General features: G+C 56.4%; 1 protein-coding gene across 1 annotated transcript in view; it reads right to left on the bottom strand.

Annotated features, from left to right (window-relative positions):
• The window catches only part of LOC140395884 (complement factor B-like), a 411,298-nt gene that overhangs the window by 370,845 nt on the left and 14,829 nt on the right, over window positions 1–25,624 (bottom strand). Inside the window, exons 4-7 of the mRNA XM_072483955.1 lie at window positions 23,353–23,447; window positions 22,416–22,539; window positions 11,981–12,109; window positions 1,914–1,994 (exon numbers count right to left, since the gene is read on the bottom strand). Of these exons, the coding sequence (XP_072340056.1) occupies window positions 1,914–1,994; window positions 11,981–12,109; window positions 22,416–22,539; window positions 23,353–23,447 (429 nt within the window). The remainder of the gene's footprint in view (window positions 1–1,913; window positions 1,995–11,980; window positions 12,110–22,415; window positions 22,540–23,352; window positions 23,448–25,624) is intronic.

Here is a 25,624-nt window from a genome sequence, read left to right as displayed (position 1 = left end):
TCAGGCAAAGGATTACCGAAAGGAGAGTTGGAAATCCTGGAAGTGGATTCACGTTGGGAAATGCTGAGGGAACCCATCACATAGAAGGAGATTCTGAGTGCTGTCTTTTCAAGAACGGAGCTTGGAAAGACTTATGCGGAAACCAGAGTTGGCTGACAGCTGGCTCACAGTGATTTAAGGAGAAATCCACAGATGTTCAGTTAGGCGGCTTCTGGCAATTGCTTTCAGCGCGGGTGTGTCTGATCACAGTCAGACTGTTGGTTTACGGGGACTGTTTATTTACTGGGATCGTTACAGAATGGAATCTGTGTTGTTCTGAGAATCGGTGTATATTTGAGAAGGTAAGTGGGAGTGAAGGAGTATTGTATTGTGGTCAAAAATGTCATGTTTAATCAATGTTCAATTTGACATTTGTTAAAAGTTCATTGTCAGTCCCGCCCTCTGGAAAAAAAAGGATAAGTTACGGTCACTTGAGGCAGGGTTTCAATCTGGCACCTTCCTGTCTAGTGGTAACATCAACTGAGATTGAAACAACCTTGACATCCTTCTAAAATTGAGGAGTCCGGGATTGGACTCAGAGCTCCAGGGTTTGTTAAACATTGCGCAAAATCCCCCTCCATCCTTGATTCCTCTCTGACTAAGACTATGTCCATGTGGCGTGAAAGAGACCATCAACTGCTTAAAGCAAACTTTGCTTTCTACTTACTTAAGAACAAAAATGGCTGCCACAGGTCATATGATTTGTAAGTTGGCTACAGTTCTGGAAACTCATAATCATAATTATGTGACAAAGCTCAAACTTCATCCAAGTGGAAATGAGCCCCTGTTCTTATCTGGATTCATTACAATCTCCGGAACAAGAGAGAAGCAGTCAGTCTATCTCCCCAGGCTGGAATTATGAGAGAGAGAGAGAGTTCTATTGAAACTTGTGGTACCTAGATAGGCGCAAACAGCCACCATCGATTTCCACAGGTGAACAATGCATTTTATTTTGACCAACAGCACAGAAGCTGATTGGTTCTCTGACATTGACTCACCAATGGCAACCCCACGTGACTTATGTAGTCCTTTGCCTTTGGGATGGTTTAAGATGATAATCCTGGACTCTCGTGTCAGTCTGTCGATGCCAAGGCAGGACTCCAGGCCTGACACCAAAGCCTGACTCAAGCCTTACCCTGTCCAAGGCTCTCGGAAAGAATCCAGCCATTGCCTGGAGAGTGGACCAGGTTTCTGCAAACCAACCCCACCTCATGGCACCTTCACCATCTTTAACGCAGATCGGCAACTCGCCATTTCAGTGAAGTGAAGTTGTCTCGACTTCAACTCCTACATTAAGGACAGCACTTGCTGAACTCTGTTACTCATGCAAATTAATATCCACGTTTTTGTTTTTGTTTTTGTTTTTACTAGTTGTATATCACTTTTCTTTCTAAACTCCTTGTGTGCTTGTGTGAGTGTGTAGTTGGGACGACCATTGCACGGGTTTGAATGTATGAATAAACTATATGTCTAATTTAACCCTGAAGAGAGTTTGGTGCCGGCCAATTTAAAATGGGCTTCAAGAACAAATGGGTTGGGGAAAATGGCTCCCATTTCAGAAATTGAAACAGCTCCACTGACAAACAAAGAGTGACAAAATGAAGGAGGTTGGTTCCCTGTCCATAAAAAGCTGCATCACTTCACAATTCTCTGTGTGTTAAACGGCATCTGGCACACATCTGCCAGGTAAATCTGTCTGTCCGTGTCGTGCCGAAGACTGTTACTGTCCCACTCATGGGTAACCACCCGACCAACGTTAATATCAGCGGCAAGTTTTGAAGTTCTTCATTTGCTTCCTCCTCAAACACAGCAGCGATTGCGAGTGAGGGAATTCCCGGAAAAGCAACACGGGAGCGAAAGGTGAAGGTGCTCACCAAGGTTCCGATCCGGGTCTGGGACAGTCTCTTTGATCTTCTGCACGACATCTGGGGGGCTGGGACCAACATTGTGACGACCTGTGGAGATATCGATTCGATCATTGGGAGGGAGTCACTAAACTGCAGAGTTCACAGGCAAAAACTGACCAATCCTGATGGAGAATGGGCACCTATCAGAGAGCCGGAGACATTTATACCACCAAAGACATATTTATCATCAGTGGCTCCGAGAAATGTGGAAAACAGCAGTAGGAGCTGACCATTCGGCCCATCGAGCCTGCTCCGCCATTCAATATCATGGCTGATCCTCAATCTCAACAGAGAATACTCCCTCAGTACTGACTCTCCAACAGCGCGGCACTCCCTCAGTACTGACCCTCCGACAGTGCGGCGCTCCCTCAGTACTGACCCTCCGACAGTGCGGCGCTCCCTCAGTACTGACCCTCCGATAGTGCGGCGCTCCCTCAAGACTGACCCTCTGACAGTGCGGCGCTCCCTCAGTACTGACTCTCCGACAGTGCGGCACTCCCTCAGTACTGACCCTCCGATAGTGCGGCACTCCCTCAGTACTGACTCTCCGACAGTGCGGCGCTCCCTCAGTACTGACCCTCCGACAGTGCGGCGCTCCCTGAGTACTGACTCTCCGACAGTGCGGCGCTCCCTCAGTACTGACTCTCCGACAGTGCGGCGCTCCCTCAGTACTGACTCTCTGACAGTGCGGCACTCCCTCAGTACTGACCCTCCGACAGTGCGGCGCTCCCTCAGTACTGACTCTCCGACAGTGCGGCGCTCCCTCAGTACTGACTCTCCGACAGTGCGGCACTCCCTCAGTACTGACTCTCCGACAGTGCGGCGCTCCCTCAGTACTGACCCTCCGACAGTGCGGCGCTCCCTCAGTACTGACCCTCCGACAGTGCGGCATTCCCTCAGTACTGACCCTCTGACAGTGCGGCACTCCCTCAATACTGACCCTCCGACAGTGCTGCACTCCCTCAGTACTGAACCTCCAATAGTGCGGCGCTCCCTCAGCACTGACCATCCGATAGCGCGGCGCTCCCTCAATACTGACCCCCTAACAGTGTGGCGCTTCCTCAGCACTGACTGTCCAACAGTGCGGCACTCCCTCAACACTGACCCTCCGACAGTGCGGCACTCCCTCAGTACTGACCCTGTGACAGTGCGGCGCTCACTCAATACTGACCCTCTAACAGTGCGGCACTCCCTCAGTACTGACCCTCCGACAGTGTGGCGCTCCCTCAGTACTGACCCTCTGACAGTGCGGCACTCCCTCAGTACTGACCCTCTGACAGTGCGGCACACCCTCAGTACTGACCGTCTGATAGTGCGGCACTCCCTCAACACTGACCCTCCAACAGTGCGGCGCTCCCTCAACACTGGCCCTCCGACTGTGCGGCGCTCCCTCAGTACCGACCCTCCGACAGTGCGGTGCTCCCTCAGCACTGACCCTCCGACTGTGCGGTGCTCCCTCAGCATTGACGCTCCAACAGTGCGGCGCTCCCTCAGTACTGACCCTCTGACAGTGCGGCGCTCCCTCAGTACTGACCCTCCGACTGTGCGGCGCTCCCTCAACACTGACCCTCCGACTGTGCGGCGCTCCCTCAACACTGACCCTCCAACAGTGCGGTGCTCCCTCAGTACCGACCCTCCGACAGTGCGGCGCTCCCTCAGTACTGACCCTCCGACAGTGCGATTCTCCCTCAGCACTGACACTCCGACAGTGTGGCCCTCCCTCAGTACTGACCCTCTGACAGTGCGGCGCTCCTTCAGTACTGACCCTCAGACAGTGTGGCCCTCCCTCAGTACTGACCCTCTGACAGTGCGGTGCTCCCTCAGTACTGACCCTCTGACAGTGCGGCACTCCCTCAGTACTGACCCTCTGACAGTGCGGCACTCCCTCAGTATTGACCCTCCGACAGTGCAACACTCCCTCAGTACTGACCCTCTGACAGTGCGGCACTCCCTCGGTATTGATCCTCCGACAGTGCAACACTCCCTCAGTACTGACCCTCTGAAAGTGCGGCGCTCCCTCAGTACTGTCCCTCCGACAGTGCAACACTCCCTCAGTACTGACCGTCTGACAGGGCGGCGCTCCCTCAGTACTGACGCTCTGACAGTGCGGCGCTCCCTCAGCACTGACCCTGCAACACTGCGGCGCACCCTCAGTACTGACCCTCTGAAAGTGCGGCGCTCCCTCAGTACTGACCCTCCAACAGTGCGGCGCTCCCTCAGTACTGACCCTTTGACAGTGCGGCACACCATCAGTACTGACCCTCTGACAGTGCGGCGCTCCCTCAGTACTGACCCTCCAACAGTGCGGCACTGCCTCAGTACTGACACTCTGAAAGTGCGGCGCTCCCTCAGTCCTGACCCTCCGAGAGTGCGGCGCTCCCTCAGTACTGACCCTCCGACAGTGCGGCGTTCCCTCAGTACTGACCCTCTAACAGTGCAGCGCTCCGTCAGTATTGACCCTCCGTCAGTGTGGCACTGCCTCAGTACTGACCCTCTGACAATGCGGCGCTCCCTCAGTACTGACCCTCTGACAGTGCAGCACTCCCTTAGCACTGACCCTCCGACAGTGCGGTACTCCCTCAGTACTGATCCTCTGACAGTCCGGCGTTCCCTCAGTACTGACCCTCCGACAGTGCGGCACTCCCTCAGTACTGACCCCCTGACATTGCATCGCTCCCTCAGTACAGACCCTCTGACAGTGCAGCGCAGCCTCAGTACTGACCCTCCGTCAGTGCGGCACTCCCTCAATACTGACCCTCCGAGAGTGCGGCACTCCATTAGTACTGACCCTCCGACAGTGCGGCACTCCCTCAGCACTGACCCTCCGACAGTGCGGCACTCACTCAGTACTGACCCCCTAACAGTACGTCGCTCCTTCAGTACAGACCCTCTGACAGTGCAGCGCTCCGTCAGTACTGACCCTCCGTCAGTGCGGCACTCCGTCAGTACTGACCCACCGAGAGTGCGGCACTGCCTCAGTACTGACCCTCTGACAGTGCGGCGCTCCGTCAGTACTGACCCTCCGTCAGTGCGGCACTCCGTCAGTACTGACCCTCCGACAGTGCGGCACTCCCTCAGTACTGATCCTCTGACAGTGCGGCGTTCCCTCAGTACTGACCCGCTGACAGTGCGGCGCTCCCTCAGTATTGACCCTCTGACAGTGCGGCACTCCCTCAGTACTGACCCTCTGACAGTGCAGCACTCCCCCTGCACTGACTCTCCGACAGTGCAGCACAGCCTCAGTACTGACACTCCGTCAGCGCGGCACTCCCTCAGTACTGACTCTCCGACAGTGCGGCGCTCCCTCAGTACTGACCCTACGACAGTGCGGCGCTCCCTCAGTACTGACTCTCCGACAGTGCGGCGCTCCCTCAGTACTGACTCTCCGACAGTGCGGCGCTCCCTCAGTACTGACCCTCCGACAGTGCGGCATTCCCTCAGTACTGACCCTACGACAGTGCGGCGCTCCCTCAGTACTGACCCTCCGACAGTGCGGCGCTCCCTCAGCAATGACCCTACGACAGTGCGGCGCTCCCTCAGTACTGACCCTCCGACAGTGCTGCGCTCCCTCAGTACTGACCCTCCGACAGTGCGGCATTCCCTCAGTACTGACCCTCTGACAGTGCGGCACTCCCTCAATACTGACCCTCCGACAGTGCTGCACTCCCTCAGTACTGAACCTCCAATAGTGCGGCGCTCCCTCAGCACTGACCATCCGATAGTGCGGCGCTCCCTCAATACTGACCCCCTAACAGTGTGGCGCTTCCTCAGCACTGACTGTCCGACAGTGCGGCACTCCCTCAACACTGACCCTCCGACAGTGCGGCACTCCCTCAGTACTGACCCTGTGACAGTGCGGCGCTCACTCAATACTGACCCTCTAACAGTGCGGCACTCCCTCAGTACTGACCCTCCGACAGTGTGGCGCTCCCTCAGTACTGACCCTCTGACAGTGCGGCACTCCCTCAGTACTGACCCTCTGACAGTGCGGCACACCCTCAGTACTGACCGTCTGACAGTGCGGCACTCCCTCAACACTGACCCTCCAACAGTGCGGCGCTCCCTCAACACTGGCCCTCCGACAGTGCGGCGCTCCCTCAGTACCGACCCTCCGACAGTGCGGTGCTCCCTCAGCACTGACCCTCCGACTGTGCGGTGCTCCCTCAACATTGACGCTCCAACAGTGCGGCGCTCCCTCAGTACTGACCCTCTGACAGTGCGGCGCTCCCTCAGTACTGACCCTCCGACTGTGCGGCGCTCCCTCAACACTGACCCTCCGACTGTGCGGCGCTCCCTCAACACTGACCCTCCAACAGTGCGGTGCTCCCTCAGTACCGACCCTCCGACAGTGCGGCGCTCCCTCAGTACTGACCCTCCGACAGTGCGATGCTCCCTCAGCACTGACACTCCGACAGTGTGGCCCTCCCTCAGTACTGACCCTCTGACAGTGCGGCGCTCCTTCAGTACTGACCCTCAGACAGTGTGGCCCTCCCTCAGTACTGACCCTCTGACAGTGCGGTGCTCCCTCAGTACTGACCCTCTGACAGTGCGGCACTCCCTCAGTACTGACCCTCTGACAGTGCGGCACTCCCTCAGTATTGACCCTCCGACAGTGCAACACTCCCTCAGTACTGACCCTCTGACAGTGCGGCACTCCCTCGGTATTGATCCTCCGACAGTGCAACACTCCCTCAGTACTGACCCTCTGAAAGTGCGGCGCTCCCTCAGGACTGACCCTCCGACAGTGCAACACTCCCTCAGTACTGACCGTCTGACAGGGCGGCGCTCCCTCAGTACTGACGCTCTGACAGTGCGGCGCTCCCTCAGCACTGACCCTGCAACACTGCGGCGCACCCTCAGTACTGACCCTCTGAAAGTGCGTCGCTCCCTCAGTACTGACCCTCCAACAGTGCGGCGCTCCCTCAGTACTGACCCTTTGACAGTGCGGCACACCATCAGTACTGACCCTCTGACAGTGCGGCGCTCCCTCAGTACTGACCCTCCAACAGTGCGGCACTGCCTCAGTACTGACACTCTGAAAGTGCGGCGCTCCCTCAGTCCTGACCCTCCGAGAGTGCGGCACTCCCTCAGTACTGACCCTCCGATAGTGCGGCGTTCCCTCAGTACTGACCCTCTAACAGTGCAGCGCTCCGTCAGTATTGACCCTCCGTCAGTGTGGCACTGCCTCAGTACTGACCCTCTAACAATGCGGCGCTCCCTCAGTACTGACCCTCTGACAGTGCAGCACTCCCTTAGCACTGACCCTCCGACAGTGCGGTACTCCCTCAGTACTGATCCTCTGACAGTCCGGCGTTCCCTCAGTACTGACCCTCCGACAGTGCGGCACTCCCTCAGTACTGACCCCCTGACATTGCATCGCTCCCTCAGTACAGACCCTCTGACAGTGCAGCGCAGCCTCAGTACTGACCCTCCGTCAGTGCGGCACTCCCTCAATACTGACCCTCCGAGAGTGCGGCACTCCATTAGTACTGACCTTCCGACAGTGCGGCGCTCCCTCAGCACTGACCATCCGATAGTGCGGCGCTCCCTCAATACTGACCCCCGAACAGTGTGGCGCTTCCTCAGCACTGACCCTCCGACAGTGCAGCACTCCCTCAGCACTGACCCTCTGACAGTGCGGCGCTCCCTCAGTACTGACCCTCCGATAGTGCAGCACTCCCTCAGCACTGACCCTCTGAAAGTGCGGCGCTCCCTCAGTACTGACCCTCCAACAGTGCGGCACTGCCTCAGTACTGACCCTCTGACAGTGCGGCTCTCCCTCAGTACTGACCCTCCGTGAGTGCGGCACTCCCTCAGTACTGACCCTCCGACAGTGCGGCACTCCCTCAGCACTGACCCTCCGACAGTGCGGCACTCACTCAGTACTGACCCCCTAACAGTACGTCGCTCCTTCAGTACAGACCCTCTGACAGTGCAGCGCTCCGTCAGTACTGACCCTCCGTCAGTGCGGCACTCCGTCAGTACTGACCCACCGAGAGTGCGGCACTGCCTCAGTACTGACCCTCCGACAGTGCGGCGCTCCCTCAGTACTGACCCTCTGACAGTGCAGCACTCCCCCTGCACTGACCCTCCGACAGTGCGGCACTCCCTCAGTACTGATCCTCTGACAGTGCGGCGTTCCCTCAGTACTGACCCGCTGACAGTGCGGCGCTCCCTCAGTATTGACCCTCTGACAGTGCAGCACTCCCCCTGCACTGACCCTCCGACAGTGCAGCACAGCCTCAGTACTGACACTCCGTCAGCGCGGCACTCCCTCAGTACTGACCCTCCGAGAGTGCGGCACTCCCTCAGTACTGACCTTCCGAAAGTGCGGCACTCCCACAGTACTGACCCTCCGACAGTGCGGCGCTCCCTCAGTACTGACCTTCCGACAGTGCGGCATTCCCTCAGTACTGACCCTACGACAGTGCGGCACTCCCTCAGTACTGACCCTACGACAGTGCGGCACGCCCTCAGTACTGAACCTACAATAGTGCGGCGCACCCTCAGCAATGACCATCCGATAGTGCGGTGCTCCCTCAATACTGACCCCCTAACAGTGTGGCGCTTCCTCAGCACTGACTGTCCGACAGTGCAACACTCCCTCAGTACTGACCGTCTGACAGTGCGGCGCTCCCTCAGCACTGACCCTCCGACAGTGCGGCACTCCCTCAGTACTGACCCTCTGAAAGTGCGGCGCTCCCTCAGTACTGACCCTCCGACTGTGCAACACTCCCTCAGTACTGACCGTCTGACAGTGCGGCGCTCCCTCAGTACTGACCCTCCAACAGTGCGGCACTGCCTCAGCACTGATCCTCTGACAGTGCGGCGTTCCCTCAGTCCTGACCCTCCGACAGTACGTCGCTCCTTCAGTACAGACCCTCTGACAGTGCAGCGCTCCGTCAGTACTGACCCTCCGTCAGTGCGGCACTCCCTCTGTACTTACCCTCTGACAGTGCGGCGCTCCCTCAGTACTGACCCTCTGACAGTGCAGCACTCCCCCTGTACTGACCCTCCGACAGTGCGGCACTCCCTCAGTACTGATCCTCTGACAGTGCGGCGTTCCCTCAGTACTGACCCTCCGTCAGCGCGGCACTCCCTCAGTACTGACCCTCCGAGAGTGCGGCACTCCCTCAGTACTGACCTTCCGACAGTGCGGCACTCCCTCAGTACTGACCCTCCGACAGTGCGGCGCTCCCTCAGTACTGACCCTCCGACAGTGCGGCATTCCCTCAGTACTGACCCTCTGACAGTGCGGCACTCCCTCAATACTGACCCTCCGACAGTGCTGCACTCCCTCAGTACTGAACCTCCAATAGTGCGGCACTCCCTCAGCACTGACCCTCCGACAGTGCGGCACTCACTCAGTACTGACCCCCTAACAGTACGTCGCTCCTTCAGTACAGACCCTCTGACAGTGCAGCGCTCCGTCAGTACTGACCCTCCGTCAGTGCGGCACTCCGTCAGTACTGACCCACCGAGAGTGCGGCACTGCCTCAGTACTGACCTTCCGACAGTGCGGCACTCCCTCAGTACTGACCCTCCGACAGTGCAGCACTCCCTCAGCACTGACCCTCTGAAAGTGCGGTGCTCCCTCAGTACTGACCCTCCGACAGTGCAACACTCCCTCAGTACTGACCCACCGACAGTGCGGCACTCCCTCAGTACTGACCCTCCGAAAGTGCGGCACACCCTCAATACTGACCCTCCAACAGTGCGGCACTCCCTCAGTACTGACCCTACGACAGTGCGGCACGCCCTCAGTACTGACCCTTCAATAGTGCGGCGCTCCCTCAGCACTGACCCTCCGAAAGTGCGACGCTCCCTCAATACTGACCCTCCGACAGTGCGGCACTCCCTCAGTACTGACCCTACGACATTGCGGCGCTCCCTCAATACTGACCCCCTAACAGTGTGGCGCTTCCTCAGCACTGACCCTCCGACAGTGCGGCACTCCCACAGTACTGACCCTCCGACAGTGCGGCGCTCCCTCAACACTGACCCCCTAACAGTGTGGCGCTTCCTCAGCACTGACCCTCCGACAGTGCGGCACTCCCTCAATATAGACCCTCCAACAGTGCGGCGCTCCCTCAGGACTCGCTCTCTGACAGTGCAGCACTCCCTCAGTACTGAACCTCCGACAGTGCGGCGCTCCCTCAGCACTGACCCTCCGACAGTGCGGCGCTCCCGCAGAACTGACCCTCTGACTGTGCGGTGCTCCCTCAGCACTGACCCTCCGACAGTGCGGCACGCCCTCAGTACAGACCCTCCAATAGTGCGGCGCTCCCTCAGCACTGACCATCCGATAGTGCGGCGCTCCCTCAATACTGACCCCCTAACAGTGTGGCGCTTCCTCAGCACTGACCCTCCGACAGTGCGGCACTCCCTCAATACAGACCCTCCAACAGTGCGGCGCTCCCTCAGGACTCGCTCTCTGACAGTGCAGCACTCCCTCAGCACTGACCCTCCGACAATGCGGCGCTCCCTCAGAACTGACCCTCTGACTGTGCGGTGCTCCCTCAGCACTGACCCTCCGACAGTGCGGCGCTCCCTCAGTACTGACCCTCCGACAGTGCAGCGCTCCCTCAGCACTGACCATCCGACAGTGCAGCCCTCCCTCAGTACTGACCCTCCGACAGTGCAGCACTCCCTCAGTACTGACCCTCCGACAGTGCGGTGCTCCCTCAGAACTGACCCTCTGATGGTGCGGTGCTCCCTCAGCACTGACCCTCCAACAGTGCGGAGCTCCCTCCGTCTTGGCCCTCCGACAGTGCAGCGCTCCCTCAGCACTAACCGTCCGACAGTGCAGACCTCCCTCAGCACTGATCCTTCGACTGTGCGGCGTCCCTCAGTACTGACCCTCCGACAGTGCGGCGTTCCCTCAGTACTGACCCTCCAACAGTGCGGCGCTCCCTCAGTACTGACCCTCCGACAGTGCAGCGCTCCCTCAGTACTGACTCTCCGACAGTGCAGCACTCCCTCAGTACTGACCCTCTGACAGTGCGGCGCTCCCCCAGTACTGAACCTCTGACTGTGCGGCGCTCCCTCAGTACTGACCCTTCAACAGTGCGGTACTCCCTCAGTACTGACTCTCCGACCGTGTGGCACTCCCTCAGTACTGACTCTCTGACATTGCGGCACTCCCTCAGTACTGACTCTCCGACAGTGCGGCACTCCCTCAGTACTGACCCTCCGACAGTGCGGCACTCCCTCAGTACTGATCCTCCGACAACACGGCGCTCCCTCAGCAATGAACCTCGGACAGTGCGGCACTCCCTCAGCACTGACCCTCCGACAGTGCGGCACTCCCTCAGTACTGATCCTCCGACAACACGGCGCTCCCTCAGCAATGAACCTCGGACAGTGCGGCGCTCCCTCAGTACTGACCCTCCGACAGTGCGTTGCTCCCTCAGCAATGAACCTCGGACAGTGCGGCACTCCCTCAGCACTGACCCTCCGACAGTGCGGCACTCCCTCAGTACTGATCCTCCGACAACACGGCGCTCCCTCAGCAATGAACCTCGGACAGTGCGGCACTCCCTCAGTACTGACCCTCCGACAGTGCTGCGCTCCTTCAGTACTGACCCTTTGACTGTGCGGCGTCCCTCAGTACTGACCCTCCGGCAGTGCTGCGCTCCCTCAGTACTGACCCTCCGACAGTGCTGCGCTCCCTCAGTACTGACCCTCCGACAGTGTGGCACTCCCTCAGCACTGACCCTCCGACAGTGCTGCGCTCCCTCAGTACTGACCCTCCGACAGTGTGGCACTCCCTCAGCACTGACCCTTTGACAGTGCAGCTCTCCCTCAGTACTGACTCTCTGACAGTGCAGCGCTCCCTCAATACTGACTCTCCGACAGTGCAGCGCTCCCTCAATACTGAGTCTCCGACAGTGTGGCACTCCCTCAGTACTGACTCTCCAACAGTGCAGCACTCCCTCAGCACTGACCCTCCGACAGTGCGGTGCTCCCTCTGTACTGACCCTCCGACAGTGCTTTAACCCTTTGGGGGGCAGAGTTTAAGGTAATTCCGTTACCGTCTGTAATTAGGAGAATTATTTGCCTCTGGACTCCTGCTCTCCTTTTTTCCTGCATTGTCTGGTTTATAGATTCCAGAACCTTCCTCAGAGCTCCTCCAATGTTCGTCCCCATCTGATTCTCAAAACCTACCGGAAAGAGAATGGAGTTCACTTGTTAGATGTGGGAGAGAGAGAGAGAGGCAGAGAGAGAGAGAGAGCATCACATAGAGAGGGAGAGTCAGTGAGGTAGAGAGAGATAGAGAGAGACAGTGAGAGAGACAGAGAACAAGACAGAGGCAGAGAGAGAGAGTGATAGAGAGAGACAGAAAGAAAGAGCTACAGAGACAAGGTGAGAGACAGAGACAGAAAGAAAGAGAAATACAGAGTGAGATAAACAGTTTGAGAGAAACAGTCAGAGAGGCAGACAGAGAGATAGATAGACAGAGAGAGAGGGAGCAACTGTTCCCCTTATTTGAGGGTCAGTCGCGAGGGGTCAAGTTCAAGCTCAGGGGCAGGAGGTTGAAGGGGGATTTGAGGAAAACTGTTTTGATATTGATATTTATTGTCATATGTACCGAAGTCAGTGAAAAGTATTTTTCTGCGGCTGAGAGAACGCACACAGTACGTACATAGCAGACAAAAGAATAATCAACAGAGAACATTGACAAATGGTTCATCCACAAACAGTGATTGGTTACAGAGCGGAATAAGGGGCCAAACAAAGCAAATACATGAGCAAGAGCAGCATAGAGCGTCGTGAATAGTGTTCTTACAGGGAACAGATCAGTCCGAGGGGGAGTCGTTGAGGAGTCTTGTAGTTGTGGGGAAGAAGCTGTTCGTATGTCTGGATGTGCGAGTCTTCAGACTTCTGTACCTTCTGCCTGATGGAAGGGTCTGGAAGAAGGCAATGCCTGGGTGGGAGGGCTCCCTGACAATGCTGTCTGTCTTCCTGAGGCAGCGGAAGGTGGAGACAGAATCAATGGGAGGATGGCAAGCTTGTGTGATGCGCTGGGCTGAGTTTACCACACTCTGCAGTCTCTTGCGATCTTGGACCGAGCAGTTGCCATTCCAGGCTGTGATGCAGCCGGATAGGATGCTCTCTATGGCACATCTGTAGAGGTTTGTGAGAGTCGATGCAGACATGCCGAATTTCTTTAGCTTCCGTAGGAAGTAGAGACGTTGTTCGGCTTTCCTGACTGTTGCATCAACGTGAGTGGACCAGGACAGCCTGTTGGTGATGGTGACCCCCAGGAACTTCGCGTTATCGACCATCTCCACTTCAGAGCCATTGATGCAGACGGGAGTGTCTGTCGTGCTGCGCTTCCTGAAGTCGATGATCAGTTCCTTGGTCTTTCCGACGTTTAGAGAGAGGTTGTTTTCGGTACACCATGCAACCAAGTGATTTATCTCCCTCCTGTAATCTGATTCATCGTTGTTTGAGATGCGGCCCACCACAGTCATATCATCCGCAAACTTATAGATGGAGTTGGAGTTAAATCTTGCCACACACGTGTATAGGGACTGAGCTCACATCCTTGCGGGGCCCTGGTGTTGGGGACTATTGTGGAGGAGGTGCTGTTGCCTATCCTGACAGATTGCGGTCTGTTGGTGAGGGAGTCGAGGATCCAGCTGCACAGGGAGGGGTCAAGTCCGAGTTTGCAGAGTTTGGTTATTAGTCTTGTTGGGGTGATGGTGTTGAAGGCGGAGCTGTAGTCTCTGAACAGCAGTCGGACCTCGGTCTCCCTGTTGTTGAGATGTTCGAGTGTTGATTGTGGGGTCAGGGAGGTTGGGCGAGATTCTGCGAGCCCCCGAGCCCCAATCGCGCTCGGTGTGGGTGCGGAGAACGGGGCGTCAGACCCACGATCGGATCCGACGCCTTCCCGCGATTCACCGGAGACCGGAGCATCGCCGGCAGACACGCGGGTGCGGTCGACGCGGCGCTGGTCGGGGGCCATTGGAAGAGGCCGCGGCGGCGGTTCTCCGCCAGCAGCTAGCCGAGTTCCCGCCGTCGTGGTTCCCTCACGGTTCCACCCGGCGGGCACTCGGAGTGGCGGCGGCGGACACAGTCGGCGGCCGCCGTGGTTGGGGGGGGGGGGGGGCGGGAGATCCGTCACCGGGGGGGGGGCGGGCTCCAGGACGGTCAGGCTCGCGATCGGGGGGGGGGCATCGATCGGCGGGCATGCGCGTTCTGGGGGGGGGGGCTATACTGTGGGGGCCGGTCTGCTGTGTGGGTCCGCTATGTTGCGCGGGGACGCTGTATGCATGCGCGGACCCGCAGCCAGACGGGCAGTGTCCCGCACCCGCAGTCGGAGCTGCGTGGAGCACTCCCGGGCCCCCCTGCAAAACGGAGATTCACCCCGGACTTTCGAGAAAACAGTCCACAGTGGTTGGCGCCCGTTTTCCCGCGGGCGTGGAGAATACCGCCCATCGCACCTGCTGTGGGTCGGTTTCCGCGGGAGGCGAACTGCAATGGATCGAGACCGTCTAGCAGGCTGGCATTTATCTGTCTCATGGCCAGACGCTCGAAGCATTTCATGGTAACAGACGTCAGGGCCACCAGTCAATAGTCGTTGAGCCACGCTACCTTGGTACTGGCATTATGGTGGTCTTCTTGATGCAGGTGGGGACCTCGGAACGGAGAAGTGAGGTGTTGAAGATATCTGCGAATACACTCGCCAGCTGGTCAGCGCAGGATCTGAGTGCTCGCCCAGGGACTCCGTCGCGGCCCGCCGCTTTCACGTTCAAGAAGGCAGCTCTTACCTCCGAGGCTGCAATAGTGGGTGACATTGAGAGATCGAGAGACAGTGAGAGAGAGAGACAGCGAGAGAGACAGTGAGAGAGACAGTGAGAGAGAGAGAGACACGAGAGAGTGAGAGATACAGTGAGAGAGAGAGAGACAGTGAGAGAGAGAGAGAGACAGCGAGAGAGACAGCGAGAGGGAGAGACAGCGAGAGAGAGAGAGAGACAGTGAGAGAGAGAGAGAGACACGAGAGAGTGAGAGAGACAGACAGCGAGAGAGACAGAGAGAGAGAGAGACAGCGAGAGAGACAGAGAGAGAGAGTGAGAGAGAGAGACAGCGAGAGAGACAGCGAGAGAGACAGAGTGAGAGAGAGAGACAGCGAGAGAGAGAGGCAGCGAGAGAGAGAGACAGCGAGAGAGAGAGAGACAGTGAGAGGGAGAGACAGCGAGAGGGAGAGACAGCGAGAGAGAGAGTGAGAGAGAGAGAGACAAAGAGAGAGAGAGAGTGAGAGTGACTGAGAGAGAGAGAGAGACAAAGAGAGAGAGAGACAGTGAGAGAGACAGTGAGACGGGTGTCATGATATTCAGGTACACATCATAGCACAAACATACATACTGATGGACAGACCAACGGACCAATCAACACACACAACACGACAGCCAATCACAGGCAAGAGCATACACAGTACAAAACAGGGAACACGACACTTCCTGGGCACTCGAGCAGGAGACGGCTCAGGGCGCAGAGCTCATTGCAGGCCACTCAGACATCCACCATGTGCTGAGTGCCACTACACGATAGAATTAGGAATAGGTCCACAGAATCAAGGGTCATGATCGAACATCAGTGAACAGTTAACCAGTGTAAATAGATGTTTGAAATAAAACTGCTTGTGCGCACCATTCACAACTGTGTTGGTTCGTCTGTGCAGCAGAGCACCCAACACTTCATAGTACCAGGAGTGACTTTGGTACCTACCGACAAATCCTCCGGAATCTGCCATCCTGCGCCTTGGACACCGTCAACACACCGCAGCTGCTGCAAGTCGCTGGAAACCTCGGCGTTAATTGGAAGCTGTTCAAACAGCACTTCCAGCTCTTCCTGGAAGCCAACGAAAAGGAGAGCGGCTCGGACACCAGAAAGATTGCCATCCTCCTCTCCATGGCAGGGCAACACGCCATCCATGTCTACAATTCCCTGGTGTTCGCGGAAGGCGAGGACAAGACCAAATACAAGACGGTCCTTCTCAAGCTCGACCAACACTTCAACGTCGAGGTCAACGAGAGCTTTGCGCGGTATGTCTTCCAGCAGCGCCTGCAAGGTAAGGACGAGCCCTTTCAGTCATTCCTTACACATCTCCGTATCCTCGCACAGTCCTGCGGTTACGGCACCACCTCAGAGTCCATGATCCGGGACCAGATCGTTTTTGGGGTCACCTCGGGCACCCTACGCCAGCAGCTCTTAAAATAAAAGGCCTCACCTTAGCCTCCGCAATCGAAGCCTGTGTCCTGCACGAAAACGCGACTAGCCGCTACTCCCAATTTCAGGCGGCCGAATCGACGCGGCAAGGGTCATACGTGGCCGGATCGGCGAGGCAGGCTCCCTACGAGGCCGAACGGGTCCAGGTGATCGGGTTCCTCCCGGCCCGCAGCCCGGACATTTCGCGCGCTTTTCAAGGCCTCCCGCGCTTGTGCACGCCAAATATTACGGCGACACTGAGGGACGTGATGCGCAGGCGCGCTCGACGCAAGACCGAACCGCGCATGTGCAGTGGCGTAACGAACGCCGTGACGTCACGACGTGCGGCAACTGTGGAGCCGCACATTTAAAGCGGCAATGTCCCGCAAGAACCCGACAATGCCTCCGCTGTGGCAAAGTGGGCCACTACGCTGCTTACTGTCGAGCAGCTCAACCTGTCGATCTTCCACATCTCCGACAACCTCGCAGGGACATTCAGCCTCCTTATTACAAATCGTGCCCAGACGATGTCCAGACCGGTGACACAGACGACCGGGACTCCTTCCGTGTTGCGGTCATTGATGGGAAACGAATGTCTCCACCCAGGACCCACCAGCTGGTGCAAGTTAACACGATCAATCCGGGTGATGAATGGAGTGCCACCCTCACGGTCAATCGATCACCGATAACATTCCGTCTGGACACTGGCGCCTCCGCCAACCTCATAGCATGGTCAGTGTTCTACGCCATGAAGGTCAGACCACCAATTCGGCCGTCCCGTTGCAGGATGGTCGACTACAACGGGAACGTTATCCCGGCTATGGGATCCTGCCGGCTCTAGGTGACACACAACACACACACGGCCACACTCTCATTCGAGATAGTCGGCTCATCGAAGGACTCCCTGCTGGGCGCACAGGCATGCAAGGCTCTCCACCTTGTGCAACGAATCCACTCTCTCTCTCCAGACGGCACGTCTGACTTCCCGGATGCAGAGTTCAGCGCACAGCTCCAATCGCTCCTCGCCCACAACCAGGAGGCATTCGAGGGCATGGGAACACTGCCATACACCTACCGAATTCGCCTCAAACCAGACGCCATCCCGGTCATTCACGCACCTCGCAGGGTCCCCGCGCCACTCAAAGACCGCCTCAAGCAGCAGCTGCAGGATCTTCAGGACCAAGGGGTCCTATCCCGGGTCACGGAGCCCACGCCATGGGTCAGCTCCATGGTGTGTGTTAAGAAGCCCTCCGGCGAGCTCCGGATATGTATTGATCCAAAAGACCTCAACAACAACATTATGAGGGAACACTACCCCATACCCAAACAGGAAGAGATCACAAGCGAAATGGCCCGGGCTAAAATCTTCACGAAACTGGATGCCTCGAAGAGTTTTTGGCAGATCCAACTAGATCCGTCCAGCCGAAAGCTGTGCACCTTCAACACCCCTTTCGGCAGGTTCTGCTACAACCAAATGCCATTTGGCATCATCTCGGCATCCGAGGTCTTTCACAGGATCATGGAGCAGATGATGGAAGGGATCGAAGGGGTGCGCGTCTGCGTGGACGATGTCATCATCTGGTCCACCACACCACAGGAGCACATACATCGTCTCCAACGCGTCTTTGCGCGCATACGGGAAAACGGCCTGCGCCTCAACCGAGCCAAGTGTTCTTTCGGCCAAACCGGGCTGAATTTCCTGGGGGACCACATTTCCCGGCCAGGGGTCCGTCCGGATGCAGATAAGGTGAGCGCCATTACAGCCATGCCGCAGCCGGCAGACAAGAAAGCAGTGCTACGCTTCCTAGGCATGGTCAACTTCCTGGGGAAGTTCATTCCCAGCCTTGCCTCCCACACGACAGCACTGCGCCACCTCGTCAAGAAGTCCACGGAGTTCCGGTGACTACACACACACCAGCAGGAATGGGAGGAGCTCAAAATTAAGCTCACCACAGCACCGGTATTGGCGTGCTTCGACACGTCTCGTGACGGGAGGGTGGCTCAAAGGGCAGTGCCCGCAGTTCTACAATGTCCGAGATGACTTGGCCGTCATTGATGGTGTCCTCCTAAAGCTGGACCGGATTGTGATTCCGCACAGCATGCACAAGCTGGTTCTCGACCAACTACACGAAGGACATAAAAAAGGGGTCCACATTGCTCAGACTCTGCTCAAGAAGGCCATTGCTTCACACAGTGACCCGGATCTAGCCCTGTTGGCATACTGTACCACACCACTGAGCAGTGGGTTTTGGATTGGATTGGATTGTTTATTGTCACGTGTACCGAGGTACAGTGAAACGTATTTTTCTGCGAGCAGCTCAACAGATCCTTAAGTACATGGGAAGAAAAGGCAATAAAAGAAAATACATAATAGGGCAACACAGGGTACACAATGTAACTCCATAAACATCAGGTGAAGCATACAGAGGTCAGGTCAGTCCATCAGTCCATTTTTTTACCAGGATGCTGCCTGGTTTGCAGGATAGGTCTTATGAGGAAAGGCTGAGGGAGCTATGGCTTTTTTCTTTGGAGCGGAGGAGGATGAGAGGCGACTTAATAGAGGTTTATAAGATGATGAGGGGGATAGATAGAGTGGACGTTCGAGACTATTTCCTCGGGTGGATGTAGCTGTTACAAGGAGGCATAACTATAAGGTTCGGGGTGGGAGATATAGGAGGGATGTCCGAGGTAGGTTCCTTACTCAGAGAGTGGTTAGGGTGTGGAATAGACTGCCTGCTGTGAGAGTGGAGTCGGACACTTTAGGAACTTTCAAGCGGTTATTGGATAGGCACATGGAGCACAACAGAATGACAGGGAGTGGGGTAGCTTGATCTTGGTTTCTGACAAAGCTCGGCACAACATCGAGGGCCGAAGGGCCTGTTCTGTGCTGTTCTGTTCTATAAGAGGGCCGTTTAGGAGTCTGGTAACAGCGGGGAAGAAGCTGTTTTTGAGTCTGTTCGTGCGTGTTCTCAGACTTCTGTATCTCTTGCCCGATGGAAGAAGTTGGAAGAGTGAGTAAGCCGGGTAGGAGGGATCTTTGATTATGCTGCCCGCTTTCCCCAGGCAGCGGGAGGTGTAGATGGAGTCAATGGATGGGAGGCAGGTTTGTGTGATGGACTGGGCAGTATTCACAACTCTGAAGTTTCTTGCGGTCCTGGGCCGAGCAGTTGCCATACCAGGCTGTGATGCAGCCCGATAGGATGCTTTCTATGGTGCATCTGTAAAAGTTGGTAGCTCCAGCTCAACTGCTGATGGGCAGGAAGCTGCGGACACCACTTCCCATCATTCCTGAAAAAAATCCCAAATTAGCCCATAATGCAAAAAAGCGCTTCTCAAAAACAGGATCAAACTCACGACTACACCAGCTCCAGCAGAATGTTGGACAGTTTGGCGCCAGATGGTACCTTAGGGCGGAGACACCACAAGGATGGTCCATGACTGCCAAAGTCATCAGACAGGCAGATCCCAACTCCGCAGGGCAGCACGGTAGCACAAGTGGCTAGCACTGTGGCTTCACAGGGCCAGGGTCCCAGGTTCGATTCCCCACTGGGTCACTGTCTGTGAGGAGTCTGCGCGTTCTCCCCGTGTCTGCGTGGGTTTCCTCCGGGTGCTCCGGTTTCCTCCCACAGTCCAAAGATGTGCAGGTTAGGTGGATTGGCCGTGATAAATTGCCCTTAGTGTCTGAAAAGGTTAGGAGGGGTTATTGGGTTACGGGGATAGGGTGGAAGTGAGGGCTTAAGTGGGTCGGTGCAGACTCGATGGGCCGAATGGCCTCCTTCTGTACTGTATGTTCTATCGTTCTCATGGATCAAGGCTCAATATTGAGTCGCGTTCAATTGTTGCGAAAGCTTAAGGTGAATCAGTCGTTTACTCTTCAATCATCTGGATGATGGAATTGCTCCTTCTCGCACGCCTGAGACTACGCACTCGGCTGCAGAAAGGCCGAACAGTGAAGAAACCGATGAGCAGGTTAGCTGACCGGAAAATAACCAGACTGCCTCGTCTTCACCTCAAGCACTACGACAGCCCTCCAGGGTTCGAAGACAACCTGGTAGACTTCATTTCTGAACATCTCTGGCCTGAATGATTGGACTGTTTGCATGCATGCAGTTTTATATGACTAAAATCAATGTATATGTGTACGGTTTGAATGTACATGATTATGATTCAAAGAAAGGAGGATGTGATGATAGGTAGACAGTCATCTGTATGTAATATTAGTAGATCATCATCTGGATGTGTCGTATAAGTTATATGTTTTACTGTTGTAGTTCCAATATATGACCAGCAGGTGGTGCGAGTATACAGGTACACGACCCGGACGCACGATGGCCGGGATTCTCCGACCCCGCGCCGGGGGGTTATCGCGCCCCGCCGCTGGCTTCCCGATTCTCCCCCGCCGATTCTCGGGTGCCCGTGGGATTCCCGCCGCGCCGGTCGGGGGCCGTTGAAAGCGGTCCCCCCGGCGATTCACCGGGCACCGACGGGCCGAGTGGCAGCCGGGTTCGGCCGAGGCCCGCTGGGTGGGTTACTCGGGTCCCACACGGCGGGACCTGGGAGGTGAGTGTGCGGGGGCCGTCCTGGAGAGGGGGGGGGGGGGGGGATCCGACCCACGGCGGGCTGACCCGCAGTCGGGGCCTACCGATCGGAGGGCGGGCTGGTCCCGTGCGGGCCTATGTTCCTCCGCGCCGGGCCCCTGGAGGACTCCGCCATATTGCCCGGGGGGCGCCCGGAGAAGGGAACCCACGTGGATGTGCAAACTCGCGCCGACCATTCCGCGCCGGCTGGAGCTGCGGGGACCACTCCGGCTCCGACCTAGTCCCCTAGGAAGGGGAGCATTCCCCATTATCGGGGACCGTTGATGCCGGAGTGGTTGGGGCCACTTTCCCCACCGGCGTAGGGACATAGCCTCATTATTGGAGAATCCCGCCCCATGTGTCCCAGGACAAGGGGTGCGATTCTCCGAGCCCCGCGCCGGAGAATCGCCGCCACCGCACCACGCTGCCCCCAAACGCCGGCGCGCAATTCCCCGACGCGCGGGGAATCGGCGGCATTTACGCCGGTGCGTTTGGCGAGGCGCCGGTCGCTGGCTGCTGTCCGCAGCCGGCCGCCGATTGGATGGGCTAAGCGGCCGCGCGGAAACGGAAGAGTCCCGCCTGCGCCGTTCACCCCCGGTCGCTGCCGGCGGGTACTCTGTGCGAAGGGTCCGGGGGGGGGGGGGCGGCCTGTGGGAGGGGGGGGGGGGCCTTCGATGGGGTCTGGCCCGCGGTCGGGGCTCACCGATCGGCGGGCCAGCCTCTCCCCCCCCACCCTGGGCCTACTTTGTTCCACTTCCGGCCCCTGATCCCCCATGTTGCGTCGGGGCCGGAGCATTGAAGAAGTCCCCCGCGCACGCGCGGGGCGGCACGGCCCAAGTGCGCGTGCGCGGGGTGACGCTGTGGCCTTTTGGCGGCGGGAAGGGAGGCTGGAGCGGCGTGAACCCCTCCAGCGCCGTTTTGGCCCCCTATGGGGGCCAGAATCGGTTGTCCCCGCGCCCGTTTCCTGCCGTCGTGAAGTGTTAGTGTTAGACCATTATTTCCAACTATACTAATCTGAGACATTATAGTCGTCCTGGCGAGTGGCATTAGTAATAAATAGTTTTGTTGTAAAACAAAGTCTAATGTTCTTTGTTAGCACTGCTACATCATGTCCCAAGATCAGCAGAATCAAAGAATGTTCCAGAGACAGAGAGAGAAAGAGAGAGAGTGAAAGAGAGAGAGAGAATGTCAGAGAGAAAAGGTGAGTGAAAGAGAGTCGAAGAGACTGAAAGATAGAGAGGGAGAGATGGAGACGGAATGATGGAGAGAGAGAGACAGAGACAGAGAGGGAGAGACGGAGAGGGAGAGAAAGAGAGAGAGACACAGATGGAGAGAGAGGAATGGAGAGAGAACGGCAGAGAATGAGAAGTAGAGATAAAGGGACGTGAAAGAGACACCGAGAGAGAGACGGTGAGAGAGGGACACAGAGAGAGAGAAACAGAGAGGCAGAGAGATTGACAGGGACAGAGTGACAGAGACAGAGTGACAGAGTTCGAGAGTGACATCGTAACAGAGTGGAAGAGAAAGAGAGATAGAGAAATAGAGACAGCGAATGAGAGAGAGACACACACACAGAAAGAGAGACCGAGAAAGAGAGACTGAGAAACAGAAACAGAGAGACGGGGAGGGAGACAGGGAGAGAGTGATGAGGAGAGAGTGATAATAATGTAATCCATACTCGTGTAGTTGAAGTCCTCAAAGAATCCTTTATCGATGGAACCGATGGACAAACTTCTTTCGAAAAGGACTTTGGAGGCGAAAATCAGCACATAATATTTCATCCTTCCTGATATCATATCGGTCTGTGAAGGCAGAGGAGAGGGACTGGGATCAGCGAGATGGCTCTCTTCAAATCTCCAAACGCTCGAATAGAACGGAGAGGGGACAGTGCCTCCTCCCACTCTGAGGGAGAGAGGCTATAAGGAAGGCCCAGGCTTCAATCTCGGCCTAGTGCCGTGGCCTCAAACAGACCAGGGACTTGAAATGAAAAATGAAAAATGTAAAAAGGGCAGCACAGTAGCATAGTGGTTAGCACAATTGCTTCACAGCTCCAGGGTCCCAGGTTCGATTCCCGGCTTGGGTCACTGTCTGTGCGGAGTCTGCACATCCTCCCCGTGTGTGCGTGGATTTCCTCCGGGTGCTCCGGTTTCCTCCCACAGTCCAAAGATGTGCAGGTTAGGTGGATTGGCCATGATAAATTGCCCTTAGTGTTGGGTGGGGTTACTGGGTTATGGGGATAGGGTGGGGGTGTGAGCTTGGGTAGAGTGCCAAGAGCTGGTGCAGACTCGATGGGCCGAATGGCCTCCTTCTACACTGTAAATTCTATGTATCAGCCTTCTCGAACAGGTGCCGGAATGTGGCGACTAGGGGCTTTTCACAGTGACTTCATTTGAAGCCTACTTGTCACAATAAGCGTGTGTGTTCACTAAATTTGTGGAATAAAGCTTGTTTTTTTCATTAAAAGCGACAAAGAACTTTGCTGAATAACAGCTGAAAAGAGCAGGATCTCGTCCTCATCGTAACCAAATTCAACAGTTATCGGTCAAGTGATATACTTTGGCGTTGTTTCTAAACCCCGGCCCATATCAGTAATCTGGTGAAGAGGGACTTCTTACCATTTCACTGAACGCTTCAATAAACATCTGGGTCTTCTGAAAATTCTCCGTGCCCACACTGCCTGAAGCATCGACCACAAAGTATAGGTGGGTACCTGGGCACAAAGACAAAAGCAGACAATGAAAGAGGGGGTCTCTCCGTCAGGGACCCCTTTTAAAGAGGGAGTCTCTCCGTCAGGGACCCCTTTTAAAGAGGGAGTCTCTCCGTCAGGGACCCCTGTTAAAGAGAGAGTCTCTCCGTCAGGGACCCCTTTTAAAGAGGGAGTCTCTACGTCAGTTACCCCTGTTAAAGAGAGAGTCTCTCCGTCAGGGACCCCTGTTAAAGAGAGAGTCTCTCCGTCAGGGACCCCTGTTAAAGAGGGAGTCTCTCCGTCAGGGACCCCTGTTAAAGCGGGAGTCTCTCCGTCAGGGACCCCTTTTAAAGAGGGAGTCTCTACGTCATTACCCCTGTTAAAGAGGGAGTCTCTCTGTCAGGGACCCCTGTTAAAGAGGGAATCTCTCCGTCAGGGACCCCTGTTAAAGAGGGAGTCTCTCCGTCAGGGACCCCTGTTAAAGAAGGAGTCTCTCCATCAGGGACCCCATTAAAGAGGGAGTCTCTCCGTCAGGGACCCCTGTTAAAGAGGGAGTCTCTCCGTCAGGGAACCCTGTTAGAGAGGGAGTCTCTCCAACAGGGACCCCTGTTAAAGAGGGAGTCTCTCCATCAGGGACCCCAGTTAAAGAGGGAATCTCTCCGTCAGGGACCCTATTAAAGAGGGAGTCTCTCCGTCAGGGACCCCTGTTAAAGAGGGAGTCTCTCCTTCAGGGACCCCTGTTAATGAGGGAGTCTCTCCGTCAGGGACCCTATTGAAGAGGGAGTCTCTCCTTCAGGGACCCCTGTTAAAGAGGGAGTCTCTCCGTCAGGGACCCCTGTTAAAGAGGGAGTCTCTCCGTCAGGGGCCCCTGTTAAAGAGGGAGTCTCTCTGTCAGGGACCCCTGTTAAGAGGGAGTCTCTCCTTCAGGGACCCCTGTTAATGAGGGAGTCTCTCCGTCAGGGACCCCTGTTAAAGAGGGAGTCTCTCCGTCAGGGACCCCTGTTAAAGAGGGAGTCTCTCCGTCAGGGACCCCTGTTAAAGAGGGAGTCTCTCCTTCAGGGACCCCTGTTAATGAGGGAGTCCCTCCATCAGGGACCCCTGTTAAAGAGGGAGTCTCTCCGTCAGGGACCCCTGTTAAAGAGGGAGTCTCTCCATCAGGGACCCCTGTTAAAGAGGGAGTCTCTCCGTCAGGGACCCCTGTTAAAGAGGGAGTCTCTCTGTCAGGGACCCCTGTTAAAGAGGGAGTCTCTCCGTCAGGGACCCCTGTTAAAGAGGGAGTCTCTCAGTCAGGGACCCCTGTTAAAGAGGGAGTCTCTCCGTCAGGGACCCCTGTTAAAGAGGGAGTCTCTCCGTCAGGGACCCCTGTTAAAGAGGGATTCTCTCCGTCAGGGACCCTGTTAAAGAGGGAATCTCTCTGTCAGGGACCCCTGTTAAGAGGGAGTCTCTCCTTCAGGGACCCCTGTTAATGAGGGAGTCTCTCCGTCAGGGACCCCTGTTAAAGAGGGAGTCTCTCCGTCAGGGACCCCTGTTAAAGAGGGAGTCTCTCCGTCAGGGACCCCTGTTAAAGAGGGAGTCTCTCCTTCAGGGACCCCTGTTAATGAGGGAGTCCCTCCATCAGGGACCCCTGTTAAAGAGGGAGTCTCTCCGTCAGGGACCCCTGTTAAAGAGGGAGTCTCTCCATCAGGGACCCCTGTTAAAGAGGGAGTCTCTCCGTCAGGGACCCCTGTTAAAGAGGGAGTCTCTCTGTCAGGGACCCCTGTTAAAGAGGGAGTCTCTCCGTCAGGGACCCCTGTTAAAGAGGGAGTCTCTCAGTCAGGGACCCCTGTTAAAGAGGGAGTCTCTCCGTCAGGGACCCCTGTTAAAGAGGGAGTCTCTCCGTCAGGGACCCCTGTTAAAGAGGGATTCTCTCCGTCAGGGACCCTGTTAAAGAGGGAATCTCTCCGTCAGGGACCCCTGTTAAAGAGGGAATCTCTCCGTCAGGGACCCTGTTAAAGAGGGAATCTCTCCGTCAGAGACCCCTGTTAAAGAGGGGGTCTCTCCGTCAGGGACACCACTGAAACGAGGGTGTCACGATACAGGAATGAACGTGTGGCAGAGGTTGGGGGAGGACAGGTTTTCTTTTTGTTTTCATTAGAAAGATGGAGTTTGAGGGGTGACCTGATAGAGGTCTACAAGAGTATGACGGGCATGGATAGAGTGGA

This window comes from Scyliorhinus torazame, chromosome 19, assembly GCF_047496885.1.
Source record: "Scyliorhinus torazame isolate Kashiwa2021f chromosome 19, sScyTor2.1, whole genome shotgun sequence".
Taxonomy (NCBI): domain Eukaryota; kingdom Metazoa; phylum Chordata; class Chondrichthyes; order Carcharhiniformes; family Scyliorhinidae; genus Scyliorhinus; species Scyliorhinus torazame.
This window is presented reverse-complemented; position numbering and strand designations above follow the sequence as displayed.